The 14679-nt window shown below is 40.4% G+C and overlaps 1 protein-coding gene across 1 annotated transcript in view; it reads left to right on the forward strand.

Annotated features, from left to right (window-relative positions):
• LOC134392916 (cytosolic phospholipase A2 epsilon-like) overlaps positions 1-14679 on the forward strand; it is a 43700-nt gene that overhangs the window by 23389 nt on the left and 5632 nt on the right. Inside the window, exon 5 of the mRNA XM_063117677.1 lies at positions 12687-12727. Within this exon, the coding sequence (XP_062973747.1) occupies positions 12687-12727 (41 nt within the window). The remainder of the gene's footprint in view (positions 1-12686; positions 12728-14679) is intronic.

The raw sequence follows: 14679 nt of genomic DNA on the forward strand, positions 1-14679 counted from the left end.
TACAGGTTCATTAAAAAGAATTGTACAGAGTCAGGTGACAACTGTCTCCAGAAACAAAATGGAATAGAGCTCAAAAAGTCTGCTGCTGCAATTCCAGAGACTGAGCTGGGAAAAAGTGATTGGAAAGTAAAGGAATCAGGTCCATTACATGGAATTTTGAGGTATTTCATGCAATTGTATTCCAAGTCTTATTTAGACTGCACTTCTTAAAACTAATGGCAGGTGTAGTACATAGTGATTAGATTTATTTAGGGTGCCCATATTTTGGAAACTAAAAAGGAGGACAAAAAGGCCACCCCCAAGGGGGCGTGCCCACCAACATACCCAGCCCCCAAGGGGGCATGCTTACCCAAACATGGCTTTGGTCACAAGTCTGACTTCACAGCACTAAACAAAAAAGAGAACTTTTCTGTTTCATAGTAGAGGAGGAGTTGTGCTGTGGGTTGGTTTGAGGAGAGATGGTTTCACTTTGAAATTCTTGCTTATGTAGTCTTATAATTTGGGTCCATGAATATATTTCCCCCCTACTTGCACACATACCTGAGACTGTGAATGTACTTGCACTGGTTTTGGAAAGGCATTCATATATAATTATTTTTCTTCTCTTGGAATCCAGTTGTAGCCAAACAAGGAAAGCTATTGAAATATGACCATGGGCGTTGCTAGACGAGGCCTTAGCGCACCTTGAGAGCCGGTTTCCCTGCTGTGCTTCCACATGACGCACAGGGGAATCCGGCCCCAGGCCGCACTGAAGCCTCCTCTAACGCGCCATAAGCGAAGTCGCTTATGGTGCGCCTTTTCCGCAGCTCTGGCCTGAGGCCGGAGCTGCGGAACGTCTAGAGACTTCCGTGGCTTTTTGCGGCTACTTGCTTATTCGCTAGTAGCCGCAAAAAGCTATGGACTAGCCACAGCGCTGAGCGCTGTGCCCATCAGCCGGGGGAGATCCCGGGAGGGAGAAGGAGGAGAGACGACACAGGACACACACACACGGAGGGAGTAGGAGGAGAGACAACACATGGGACACGGAGGGAGAGAAAGATCAGGAAGGGATCAGGAGCGGATGGGGGGGTTAACTAAAAAAAACCCCTTATCTTCTCCGCAGTCTTCGGGCCGCATGTGGCCCCTTTAAACTTTTTTTAAAATGGCGGACGCTGCAGGGATCCAGATGTCCCTGCCGTCCCACGTCTGGAAGCTCGGGCGGCGCGCGCTAACGTCAGCGCGCCGTCGCCCTGCCTCCCTGCCGGCTTATCCTTTTTTTTTTTTTTTTTTGAATATTTTTATTATTGAAACAACAAACACAAATCAAAATCACTTAATACAAGATATTATCATACCTTACTATCATATATTCAATATTAACCTATTAAACATAATATAATAAACATAACAGTGCTCCCCCCACCTCGGGATCTCATTCTTGTTTCCAAAAACTCATAGTTTCATCTGTTGGTGGAACCCCCCTTCCTTTAGAAAATACAAACTCCAGGAACTTTTTCCATATACTCTCAAAATCATTCGTTTTTACTATGCCTCTTTGCATTTTTATATTACATGTCAATTTATCGTTTATAGCAATGTCCCACACTTCTTTATACCATTCTTCAATACAATAATCTCCTGTAATTTTCCAATTCCTAGTTACTATCAACCTCGCAGCTGTCAGTAGGTTCGTTATCAATTCTTTCATTTCTTTATTACATTTAGGATCATCATGCAGTGAGAGTAATGCAATCCTTGGTGTAACTTCTACTTTAAATCCCACAATCTGTTCAATCTCATAAAACACCATCTTCCATAACTTTTGCACATATATACAATCCCACCACATATGTAAATACGTTCCCTTTTCTCCACAACCCCTCCAACAATCTGCTGAAAGCTGTTTATTAATCTTATTTAATCTAACCGGAGTTAAGTACCACCTCCATACAAGTTTATAGTAATTCTCCTTTATTCTTACTGACATATTTCTCAACACTCTCTGTCTCCATAGTCCATCCCACCTCTGTTGTCCTATTTGTATCTTCAAATCAGTCTCCCAAACCATTTTCCCAGCACTATCCAGCCCTCCTTTCTCAACTAATATATTATATATTTGACTCACTAACCCCTTTATCCCTATGTTTTGTCCCTTATCTATTTCTTTTTGTTCAATTAATTCCTCAAATTTCGTCCTCTCTTTACATTCTCCATTTTCTCTTACCCAATTTTTAGTCCATTGTTCTAATTGAAAATAATTTAACCACGTTAATTCCAAATCTCTCAAAACTTCTTCCAGCCTCTCTCTTGTATTCATCCCCCTTAACCACTCTCCTAATTTCATTTTATTTCTTTCTTTTAAAACTTTGCTTAACCTCATCTTTAAATTTTCAGGACATTTCTTTAACATTATCACCGGTGTTAAGGGGGAATTACTTGAAAACAATTCCTTTTTATAATTATCCCAAAGTTCCCAATGGAACTTCAGAAATTGGTTATCTAAATCATTAAGCCATTTACCCTTCCCTTTTTGCTTAAAAAACACATTTTGCAATTTCAACTCAATATTCCCTAGCGTATTTTCCTCCATCCATTTCAAATCCCCTACCCCTATAATTGCTTCAACAACATGTCTTAACCTATTAGCTAGATAGTAGTACTCAAGGTTTGGGAGACCCAGTCCGCCTCTCTTTTGGCTTAAATACCATTTGCTTTTATTAATCCTTGATCTCTTCCCTTCATTGCAGTAATTATTTATAAGATTCTGCCATCTTTTTAATTCTATCACTGAAATTCTTATTGGTAACATTCTAAAGAAAAAATTAATCTTAGGTAAAATTTTCATCTTTATTAAAGCTATTCTTCCAAACCAGGAAAGATTCAGTTTCTTATACCTCTTTAACTCTTCCTCTAATTCTTTTTTCAATCCATTTAAATTCTCACTTCCCAAATCTTCTAAATTTTTTGTAATCTTAACACCCAAATATTTAATTTTCTCTTTGCTTTTCAAAACTGAAGCCTTCCCTTCCCACTCCCTTTCTTCCTTTTTAGTATAGTTGAATAACATCAAATACGATTTTGCCCAGTTTATCCTTAACCCCGTAACTTCCTCAAAATCATTCAATTGCTGTTTAATTCTTTCCATTTTACCTAAAGGATCTCTGATAGTCATCAATGTATCATCTGCAAACATGTTCAGTTTAATTTTATTACTACTGCCTATCCCCTCTATCTCTTCATCCTCTCTTATTGCGTTTGCCAACAATTCCATCACCAATACAAACAGGACTGGCGAGAGTGGGCATCCTTGTCTTGTCCCTCTAGCTAGTCGTATCTTGTCCGTTATTCCATCATTTACTACCACTACAGCTGTGCTTTTAGAGTATAACTGTTCTATTAGTGTTCTAAATTTAGTACCAAATCCCATTTTATTTATAACCAACTTTAAAGTTTGCCAGCTCACACAATCAAAAGCCTTAAATATATCTAACGCTAAAATACCCGCCTTAATCCTTGATTTTTTTATCCCCTGTATTACACTCAACACTCTACCTATTAATGTGTGCATCTGTCTACCTGCTATAAAACCACATTGATCTTCCCCTACATATTTAGCTATACATTTATTTAACCTTTTAGCCAAAATGCCTGAAAAAATTTTTGCATCTTGGTTTATTAGTGAAATTGGTCTATATGAATCGGGGAGAGTTAGATCCTTATCTGGTTTCGGAATTAAAATTATTATAGAATGCTCCCATGACTCTGGGATCCTCTCCCCCTCCATTATTGCATTATATAATTTCAGCAACTTTGGCACTATTAAGGTTTTAATTTTTTTGTAAAACTCTGGTCCTAAACCATCTGCCCCTGGTGATTTCCCTGCTTTAAGCTGGTCTATAACCTCCTCTATTTCACTTTGCGATACTTTATTATCCATTATTTCCTTATGTTCTTTTTCTAATCCTTTCTTCAAAAATTTATCCACATATTCCTCCGTCCTCTTCATTTGGATATCTCTTTTCTTATATAACTCTTCAAAAAAATCCTGAAAATTTTTTATTTTATCCTTCATCAAATGACAATCATTACCCTGCTTATTTTTTACTAACCCTATCCCATTTTTGGCTTTTTCTTTCTGTGTGAGTTTGGCAAGCATCTTAGAGTTCCTGTTACTATTTTGAAAATATTCCCTTTTCATATAAATTAAATTCCTCTGTACCTCTTCTAAATTAATATTTTCTAATTCCTTTTTTTGTGCCATTAATTCTATTAATTTATGTTTATTCTTAGTTTGCCAATATTCTTTTTCCAGCTTTATTATCTCTTTTTCTAGAGTAGCCTGCCTTGCCTCTTGTTGTCTTTTTAATTTACACGTTTCCCTAATACAGTTCCCCCTAAACACAGCCTTCATGGTATCCCAAACCACTGCTATTCTTGTTCCCCCTTTCTCATTTATTTCCCATGTTTCTGACAATTCCTTCTGCATTTTCTCAATTACTTTATCATTCTTAAATATCTTAGTATTCAATCTCCACCTTAATGCTTCTTTATATTCCTTACTAACTGCAAAAACTAAGCTTACCAGTGCATGATCCGATACCTTGATTGTCCCTAATTCCATTCTACATGTCTTGGTTACAAAATCTCTAGATACAAAAATATGATCAATTCTGGAGTATGTATGATGGACTGAAGAATAAAACATGAATCCTGGGTCTGCCCCTCTGAGAACTCTCCAAGAATCAACAAAATCCTTCTCTTTAATTAATTTGCTTAAAATAGTAACATTGTTTCTCTTTTCTGCTTCAGAGGGATTTGACCTATCTACTCTATTGTCCATAACCATTTTAAAGTCTCCCGCCATAATTACATACCCCTCCTTGAATTCTTCCATCTCTCTTAATACCTCCTCATAAAATTCTTTTTGTTTATTGTTTGGTGCATACATGTTAATCAAAGTATATTTCCCCCCCTCCAGTTTACCTTTAATCATGAGATATCTCCCATTCTCATCTTTTTTAATATCCTCCATCATAAACCCAGTTCTTTTTGAAATCAAAATGGCCACTCCCTTTTTTTTTGATGTCCCCAACGATACTTCATAATAGACTGGCCATCTCAATCGAATAACATTCTTTTTCTCCTTAATTTGATGAGTCTCTTGCAGAAATATCATATCAGAACCATCCTTGTTTAACAATTGTTCAATCCTTCTCCTTTTTACGACTGCCCCCAGACCTTTGACATTGAGCGTTGAGATTCTTAACTTCTTATCCATATTCATCTCTCTGATCTTCTATTCGATCCCGATCGTGTTGAAAACATAACATACACACATATACATACAACACCTCTAACATACCCTTCCCTCCCACCCCACTTCCCCCTTCCCTCCCATCACTTTTCCCCCCAATATATACCCGGAAGTCTAATACTTCCGCCATTTTTTTTTACCCTTGGGGGGGGGAAAGAAGCCAGGAACCCAGAGCCAGCAGGAACTAATTAATATATTTCTTATCATCGCTATATTAACCATCTACACCCCCCCAACTGCTCCTCTTTCTTCTTCATCATCGCTTTTTGCACCGCCACCAGCATCTCTTTGAGGACCCAAACCTAAGCTCTCAAGAAGCTCCATGCCTTGCTGGGCAGAGAAAACCCTATGATTTTCCCCGTTGTATGAGAAACGCAGAAAAATCGGATATCCCCATGCATAAAGAATTTTCTTCTTTTTCAATTCCTCCGTTATGACCTTGACACTGCGTCTCCATTCCAAAGTCTGTTGGCACAGATCATAAAAGACCTGCACTGATGCTCCTTGGAACTTCAGCTCACCCAATGCTCTTAATTCTTTCATCAATTGCTCTTTCTTGTAATAGCTTAAAAATTTCACCAAAACATCTCTGGGGGGTGCACCACTTCTGAAACCCCCTACCCTGTGAGCACGCTCCACATCTTCTTCAGCTAATTGCAGGGTTGGGACTAGTTCTTTAAACCAGCTTAGAATATTCTTCCTGAGGTCCTCCCCTTTCTTCTCCACCATATAATGAACGCGCATGTTTACTCTTCGTGCGTTATCTTCCATAGCAATCAGTCTCTTATCTAGATCTTTAAATTTCACCTCTTGATCATTTTGAGTCTTCTTAATTTCTTTAACTTGATTTTTCACTTGATCAACCTCTGTCTTCAAAAAGCCTAATTGATTGTCTCTTATAGCCATTTCTGCAGCCAGCTTATCCACCCTCTTATTATTTTTGTCAATTTCCGTTTCAATTTTCATAAATAGTTCAGCTTTAAGACTTCTCAACATAGCTGAAATTTGATCCACCATTTCCTCTTGCCCTGCTGGCTCTGCGCCAGCTCCGGCAGCCATCTTCAACTCCTTTGTCGTTGTTACAGATTCTTCTTGTTTTTCTTCCGTCTCCGGCTCTGGATCAACAACTCTTTGAAGTCTTTTAATGGTATTGTTGGACGCGTTTTGAACCCAGCGTGGCTTCACCACCGGGGCAGTTTTTTTGGGTGGCATAGGCTTGTAAATACTGCTGCTGCTAATTAGTTTCGCTTTCAAATCCAACAAACAGCGAGCTCAGAAGGGTTTTACTGCCGTGCTTAACGAGATTTATTACTTGCTACTGAAGAGGTGGCTATCAATCAATCTCTCCTGACGATGGCTCTGCAATTAAAATTCCTTTCAAGATAAGCTCTCCGTCTGGGAGATTCCTTATACAGCCGCTCTTAACAGTTCAAGGAGGGGCTACTTCTCCACTAGCCACCTTCCTTCCACTTCAAATACACTCGTTAAGCAGCAAAATACTTTAATCTTTTAAATCCCATTCTGTAGCTCAAAGTTTCCCATTCAATCTTCACTGTTCTTCACTATTTCCAGCCCAGATAATTAGATGATAAGGCTTAAAAACCTACCGGTCCATCGGCAGTTCTTTTTTTCCCTTATTGCTCCATTGGCACGCTGGCTCCTCCCCCACGCTGGCTTATCTTGGCAGGTCTAGCAACGCCCCATGTTACATTCAGCTGAGGGCTGTGTCAGATCATGGTGCTCAATGCAGTTTAGCGACCATCTGAGTGAGAATTGCTTACACATTCAGTCTGTGTCTGTACAGTAGGACTCAAAATATATCAATGTGAGCAGTACCTGATTCTGCCCAGTGTGACTACATCTCACATATGTACATACACATGTTGCATTCCTAGATGCATTATGAGGCTTGTATGAGGAACATGTTTTTGTTACTTAAACCAGATCAACAAATGTTTAGCAATTATATTCTGATCCTGGTATCAGAATGCTAGAGGAATGGGGAGAGAAATGTACTTTTCCATAGTCTGTGTACTTGATGGAGCATCTTAGCATCTTATTATCCACAATGAAACTTAAAATCCAGTGGCATGAGCCATCAAAAGACATAGCTATATGTTCTTCATCCATGTTTTTCTTGGAGCTGCTGTGCATCCCCCATTGACACAAATGGAGGCTGAGTCAGGTAGTTCCAGATCTGGCCCTACTGGTATTTGGGTACTGTTTTTGTGCGCTTAGAGTAACTGCTGCTTGTTTAAATAAATGCACTAGACTGCCAGCTTGTAATTGGAAAACAAAAACATTTGTGTGAAAATTTATATTAACTTTTTTGAATTAAAAAGGAGTTTTTTAAAGTAACCAAAATAATTTTTTTGCCTTTTTTGGCCTATTTTTATGCCATGAGAATACTCCACTCAGTCTCCACTCATGCTGTCTTTTACTGATTCAGAGATTTCCTGAGTATTGAACATGTTTTAAGTATGACTGCTTTCTGGATGTTGGTGTGCATGTATCTTGGTAGGCCTAATTTCTGAAGGTTTTCTGTAAAAATAATAATAATAAAAAAACGATGTGTTGTTGATGACTGATGTGACTAACAGAATAATTGTAACTTTTTCCTGTTGCCATAGTTCTTTAACTTCCATAGCCAGTGGTGTAAATTTCTTCTCTTTTCCTCTTCCGCAACATTTTTGTCATTAGGTATTGCTGTGTCAATGAGGTAGAGGTTTTTTTTTGCTGTTTTTGATTGTTATGTCTTGTTGAAGTTGAAACAAGCTAAGAGGTGCTACGCTTTAGTCCATTTTGTTCCATGGCTAATGTTTGCAGGGTAATAGTAGTTTATACTCTTTCTGAATGCTTGTTTACTATACTAGATTTTTCTGTACTTGTCAACTACTTCATTTGTTCAGTGGCTGCAGTATGCTGAATCTGTGAGTATGGGTATGAGAAAGGTGATGGGGAAAGAGTGTTAAATGTTAAGAAAGGTTAGAATATGGTCATCCAGTGAAGGATTTGCAGTCAGAAAAGATATTTGAGGGAAGGGGAGACTGTATCACACAGAGTATAGCAAAAGCTTCAAAGTAATGCAAAAGCTACAAAAGTAGGAATGTGAAGTTAATTTCAGATACATTGAATATCTCACTTGTTCTTTATTCCAGTGATTTTAACACTAGGATGTTATGTAGAACAGATTTGTCCTAATTGTAATATCTAGCATCAGGTTAATATAGCAATTAAAATCCACTCTGTTGATGTCAACATAGCAAACTGAAAACCCGCTAAATCTGATTAAGCATTGGCTTGTTGTTACACAGAGTTACCTAAGGAACACAGTCTTTGCTCCCTGATCCCATAAATGGGTAAGCCAAGTGTCTAGGACCACTTTAGGCAAAAGTTGGCTTTGCTTGCCTAACTCCTGTAATTCAGCTCGAGAAAAATACCACACTGTGTACACTGTAGCTTAGGTATTTTGTGCTCCAGGGAATGCCTTTGTTTTCTGAATCAGCGGGCAAACTAGCATAGCTGACTCTTTGGGGATGCCCTTGTCCTCTCGCTTGGCCCACTCTCTTTCCTCCAAGGAAGACTCCCAGAGATTCTTGTCCCATTTCTCCGGGTATCAGTTGGGATGCTGAGAAGTAACGAGTGCACAGATTTGAGTTTGTCATAAGCACTGTGCCAGGCTACAATGGTTCTTCATCTGAACCAAAATGACAGGGGCATGTCCTTTGTTCCACAAAGCTGCATCCCAAACAGTAGGGAGGAAGACCCTACTCAGCAGTTGTTCCACTTTACCAAGGACCAATGTCCCTGGCCCTCCAGGGATCCTGGGGGGGAATCCACACGTCGTACTGAGGACGAAGAGATGAGGAAGAAGCGTCCTTGCCGCCGCCGCCGCTGCCGCCACCCACCTACCTCCTCGCCGGTCGGGACGGAGAGCTCGGCGGAAGAAGGCGGGGCGCCGAGCTCTCCGTCCCGACCGGCGAGGAGGTAGGTGGGTGGCGGCAGCGGTGGCGGCGGCAAGGACGCCTCTTCCTCGTCTCTTCGCCAGGCAAGTTACACGATCGCTTTGGGGTCGCACTGGGGCCAAATGGAAGCAGCCTCAGTACGACGTGTGGAATCCCCCCAGCTGGCTCCTAGCCCCACAGCTTTCTTTGCCCACATCTGGACTGGTCAGACTGATACTGTGTTCACTGCACCAAATGTCTTAAACCTGAGGTCTGATCCAGCCAAGACCCACACTGAACAGATTCAAAGTACCAATATGACTCATGTTCATTTGTGTGAAAGAATGATAGTTTACTGATGGAAAATGGATGCAGATATCAAAAGCAAAGCAAAGCTTACACACGCCCCTCAGCTCAAAGCTATGGATGCTCTAGTTGCTTGGATGCAAAGGGCACCATCCTGGGTGGCTGCTGGTGTTTATGTTAGCAGGTGGTTACCTTTCCTCTCTCATAATACATAATTATTGGGAAATTAAACAACAGATGGTTTCTTATTAACCCAATTATCTCTATAACATTCTCATAATGAATAACAATGAAACTTGAGCTTATGAAGAATTGAAAAGTTTCTCTACATTTTTTTCTTTTCTCACTCACCCTATTCTGATTTAGGGATAACTGTATACTGCATTTGTTGGTGTGTGTGTGTGTGTGTGTGTTTAACAATTTAATTACAGGTATGTGCACATGATTCATACTTTTGAATGCACTGTGCTGTGAGAAGAGTCGGCTCACTTATTTTTGTGTCCTGACTCCAAATCCCTCCAGACCCTGGAGCTTTAGGAAAAAGCTTCCCATCGTCAGCAATGGGAACTTTCTCTCAGAGCCCTGAGCTGTGCAGCTGGAGAATGAAAGGACTCATCTCACTACAGACTCTATTCATAGTAAGAATCACACACGCACACTTGCACCCCCCCTGTAATTAATTTATCAAAAAATAAAATAAAAATGAAGATGATGCAATAAGCATAACATGTAGTTTGACCCTAACCTCACCTTCTAACTAATTCAGAATCCTCTTAATTCAGCATATGGGCCCCTACCAGTAATCCAGGGCATTAGCTGAAGGGGTGCAAGTGATGACTTGAGCCATTGCAGCTGAATTGGGAACCAGTTCCTGAAAAGTGGTGCCAAACCAGATCCACTCAATGTGGTCTGGTGGCTCTGACATCAGCGGGGCTGTGATTCCATTCTGGGGTTCACTCAGAACTCTAAAAGAGCTATCCAAGGTGCTGAGCCTGTTTTGGGGAGAGGGTCCAGTTCTCGTCAGTGAGCTCCTGTTGGGGTGTGGACCTTTGGCAGAGACCCAACCACACCCACCTTTGATGCCAGCTCTGGGGGAGATCTACACTGGTATATATAACGTCGTTTTGTCAGTCAGTAAATGTAATATGTTATACCGATTTAAAACATCGCTGGGCACATGTGAGTATTAAGACGTTTCTTACCGTTTTCCTCTCCGGTAGGAATGCAGCACTCTGGGCCACACAATGTATGTTGTAACATTTTTTTTCCAATTCCCCATCTGCTTATTGTTCCTCCCACTTCCTCTTTTCTTCCATTGTCCCTCCTCTGAGAGAAATGGTGAAGGGTGGTAGTGGAAAGATTCCCCCTCTTTCCACACCTGGGAGCTTTTCCTAAGCAGGAGCCATGTAGGGAGGGAGGGAGGGAGGCTCCAGGAAGGGTTAGGGGATTTACTTTACTCAAAAGTAAATCCCATTGATTTCAACTGCTAACATGACATGCTGCCCCTTAGTCTGTGCTTGGAGGGGAGAGAAATGGAGAAAAGGGGGGGGAGATTTCCCCTCTTTCTGTGCCCTTTTCCTAAACACAGACGAAGGGGCAGCATGTCATGTTAGCAATTGCAATCAATGGGATTTACATTTGAGTAAAGTAAATCCACTAACTCTGCCTGGAGTCTCCCTCCCTGGCTGCTTGTATCTTCAAGTTCATGAACTACAGGTGTGCTGGTTCCCTTACTCAAAAGTAAATCCCATTGATTTCAACTGCTAACATCACATGCTGGGTTACCTTTGAGGAAAGCCCATTGAACAGAGAGACTCTTACTTCTGAGTGAACACATATAGAACAATGCCCATTCACATGCAGATCATGGAAGGGGGGAAGGAGGTTGTGGCTGCAAAGAGGAACACCAGGCAAGAAAGAGGAAAAACGGCTGCTACTTTGGGCATGGAAACACAAGAAACATGCCCCGAGGAAGGTGATTGGCTAAGGAAAAGCATATGAAAAAAAGGAAGGTTTCTTATGATGCAATCGGCCACATGAGAGAAAATACAACGACTTATACGGATAAGATCAGAAAACAGAACGACAGGAAGAGTAAGTGATACAATGTTACAAGGCAAGCATCATGTGGCAAGATAAGACTCAGTACACAATAAAACATGTTTATAAGCGGTATATCCAGCTTAGTGTAGATCTCCCTCTGCTGTGTAGGAAAGGCAAGTTACACATGACACGCTAAGCCATAATGTTTCACTCAAAACACTTAACCATCATGGTTTAACGTGCTGTCTCATCAGGGCCAATGTATGTTTGGGGGGTCCCATCAGTTTCACACATCTGCACCTTCTGCGTGTTTTCCTTTCCTTAGGGAGGATGTGGCCTTAACTCCCGATTTCTCTGCTTTTTGGTGCTTGGTTGAAAACTGTAGAGCCTTAACGTTGTTTTGTAAACTGTAGGGTTTTTTGTTTAATGAATAAATGTTAAATGTACTTCTCTTATAGAAGGCATACTGAGAAGGGCCTCCTCTGACAACCCTAATGCATGGGCAGGTTGATATAGGAGAAGGCACTCCTTCAGAATACCTTTTGCTTTGTTTGGTGGGAAGCCGTAGCTTTATGTATTGAGTCACACACATGAACTTGCCATATTTGATGCTATGCATATACATTTTCTAACAAGGAAAGAGTATGAAATTGTTGCTTGTAAAGCAGCTCCCAGGAAAGTGGTACTGAATCAGTTCAGAAGGGAAAGTGTGGGATATAGCCTGCTCTGAAAAATTAACCTACCACCGCAGAGTCTCGTCGGGCCAACTTAGCTATGACCCATTCAATGAAATATGGTCTCCTTTTCTCGATTACATCAATGGTACAGGTGGCATCCAACTCTGGTTTAACAAATCTTCCTCTGACTACAGTAAATTGAAGGAAACAAGCTTGGTTCGGCATCTACAGAAATCGTGTTTGTGTATTTATTAGAAATGCTGTCTGACTTGTATGTTTTTATATATTTTCTAAACTTTTTTAAACCGCTTTGTTAAATAGAGTTTAATAAATATTTAATTAAAAAAAAGAAGTGCAATTTTAAATGCTATAATAATACTTTACACACTTAATTACCTTTCTACCATTTTTTTTTAATTTCAGAAAGATGAGCTGCTAGAAGTGGAGTTTACTTTGGAACAGTTGTGAGTAAACTTGAGCTGATAAATTGTCTAGAAACAAGAGATTATCCATAATGCAGTACAGATAGGTAATTTATTATGATCCAAGATTAGCACATACTTACGTGGTCATAATGCAATACAGAATCAGGCATGTAACTACTTAATTCCTTTTCACCCAAAATATATGGAGGGACCGTGCTAACTAAGACATATTTTAATGGAAAGGCCACATATACAACAAATAAATGATATTGTATTGTATTGTATTATTTCAGCTTTTTGAAATTTGCGCAGAGAACACTTGTTTTTAGCAGGATTAAAAAGAGAACAAACAAACCTGAAATCGCAGGATAAAACAAGGAATGGAGTACCTCGGTTTTCAGTGTGATTTACTTCTACATAAATCTCATTAGGGATTTCTGATTAAATTTAAATGTCCAATGTTTATATGCAATATGTGCTGGGAAAATACAGCATGCTTGAAAATAGTTCAAAACAGCTTTCGTTATGTAGATAATGGTTATAACATATATATTTTCTGTCACCAGGCCAGATATTCCTGAAAAGCTTGCCACAAATGGAGTACTGGTGGTATGCTCTTTTATTTTGTGTTTGTTACTATGAATTTTGAATTGTTTGCCATGAAAGATAGAATAGTAAACAAACAAACAAAATCCTTTCCAGTTTATTTATTTATTTATTTATTTTATTTATTTATTTATTACATTTTTATACTGCCCAATAGCCGAAGCTCTCTGGGCGGTTCACAAAAATTAAAACCACAATAAAACAACCAACAGGTTAAAAGCACAATTACAAAGTACAGTATAAAAAGCACAACCAGGATAAAATTTAGAGTATGATGGCTCCTAACAGCATCCGTACATTGCTGCTCCTTGTAGTTGTGGGTCAGAATATGGTAGAACTGAATGTCAGCAATTGCACAGGCTCCAATTGTTCCTATTTTACTGGGGAAAAGTAAACAGTCATTTACCAAGGACAGTTGCAAGAACACTGTGTTCTTGGTAAATGACTGTTCTCGTTCTGTCTTTTGAAGGTGCCTTTTAAAACTCGGTTATGAATTGCTATTCTTCAGGTTTCTGCTCCTTCTCCTGGCTTCTAGAAGATGGGTTGGACCCAATTTTGATCTAGCAGGTGCCTCCACTAGCAGAAGAGAGATGGAGATGCTCTTTACAACCCCACCCCCCAAATCTGCTTCAGAGGGATCATAGAAAATTAGTCCCTTTCTCTTTGGCTAGTGGAGGCATCCCCAGGATGAAACAGTACAATTGTATTCCACATATATTCTCTGAATGGTGTGTGTGTGTGTATGTGAATTCACCACACTTTTCTCTATCTAGTCTACATGCATGTAAGTACATTTGCGCCCAGAGCGCTCATTGGGTGGCCCTCACAGGAAAGGCAAGTAATAATTCACACTGAAACAGTGTTGGGATATAAATTGGCAACAGCTTTATTGGTTAAAGCTTAGAGTTTTGACATGGTATGAGGGCTGGATCCCCCAATCGGTCAGCCCGCCTGCTGGCCAATTCACACCACCGCCAGCCTGCTGTGAGGCTCCGCAGGGGGCCTAGGCTGGAGCATGGAGGTTGAGCATGCCATGGCGTGTGCCATTCACATGTTTCTTTCCCTGCTCCCCTGGGAGTGGTTCCGGCATATCAGCTACCGAGCTGGGCTGCAGACCCATGGCCCCACCCCCAGGCCCCCCCTTTCCTGCTGGGGGAGAGGGTGTGTACCCTCTTCCCCCTTGATTTAGATCCAGCCCAAAACCATCCACCCTGCACTGAAAAGTTGTGACAGTGATGTTTAGCACAATAACTTTAGAACCAACAGTAACTTTACAACCAACTTGTATTGCTATGAGGAAGGCGAAAACCCTGTGACACACGCCAATTCTTCCCCCAGGTAAAATCCCTTCCCGGCCCCGTCAACCAGCAGCTGAATGAAGTCCA

Source organism: Elgaria multicarinata, chromosome 2, assembly GCF_023053635.1.
Source record: "Elgaria multicarinata webbii isolate HBS135686 ecotype San Diego chromosome 2, rElgMul1.1.pri, whole genome shotgun sequence".
Taxonomy (NCBI): domain Eukaryota; kingdom Metazoa; phylum Chordata; class Lepidosauria; order Squamata; family Anguidae; genus Elgaria; species Elgaria multicarinata.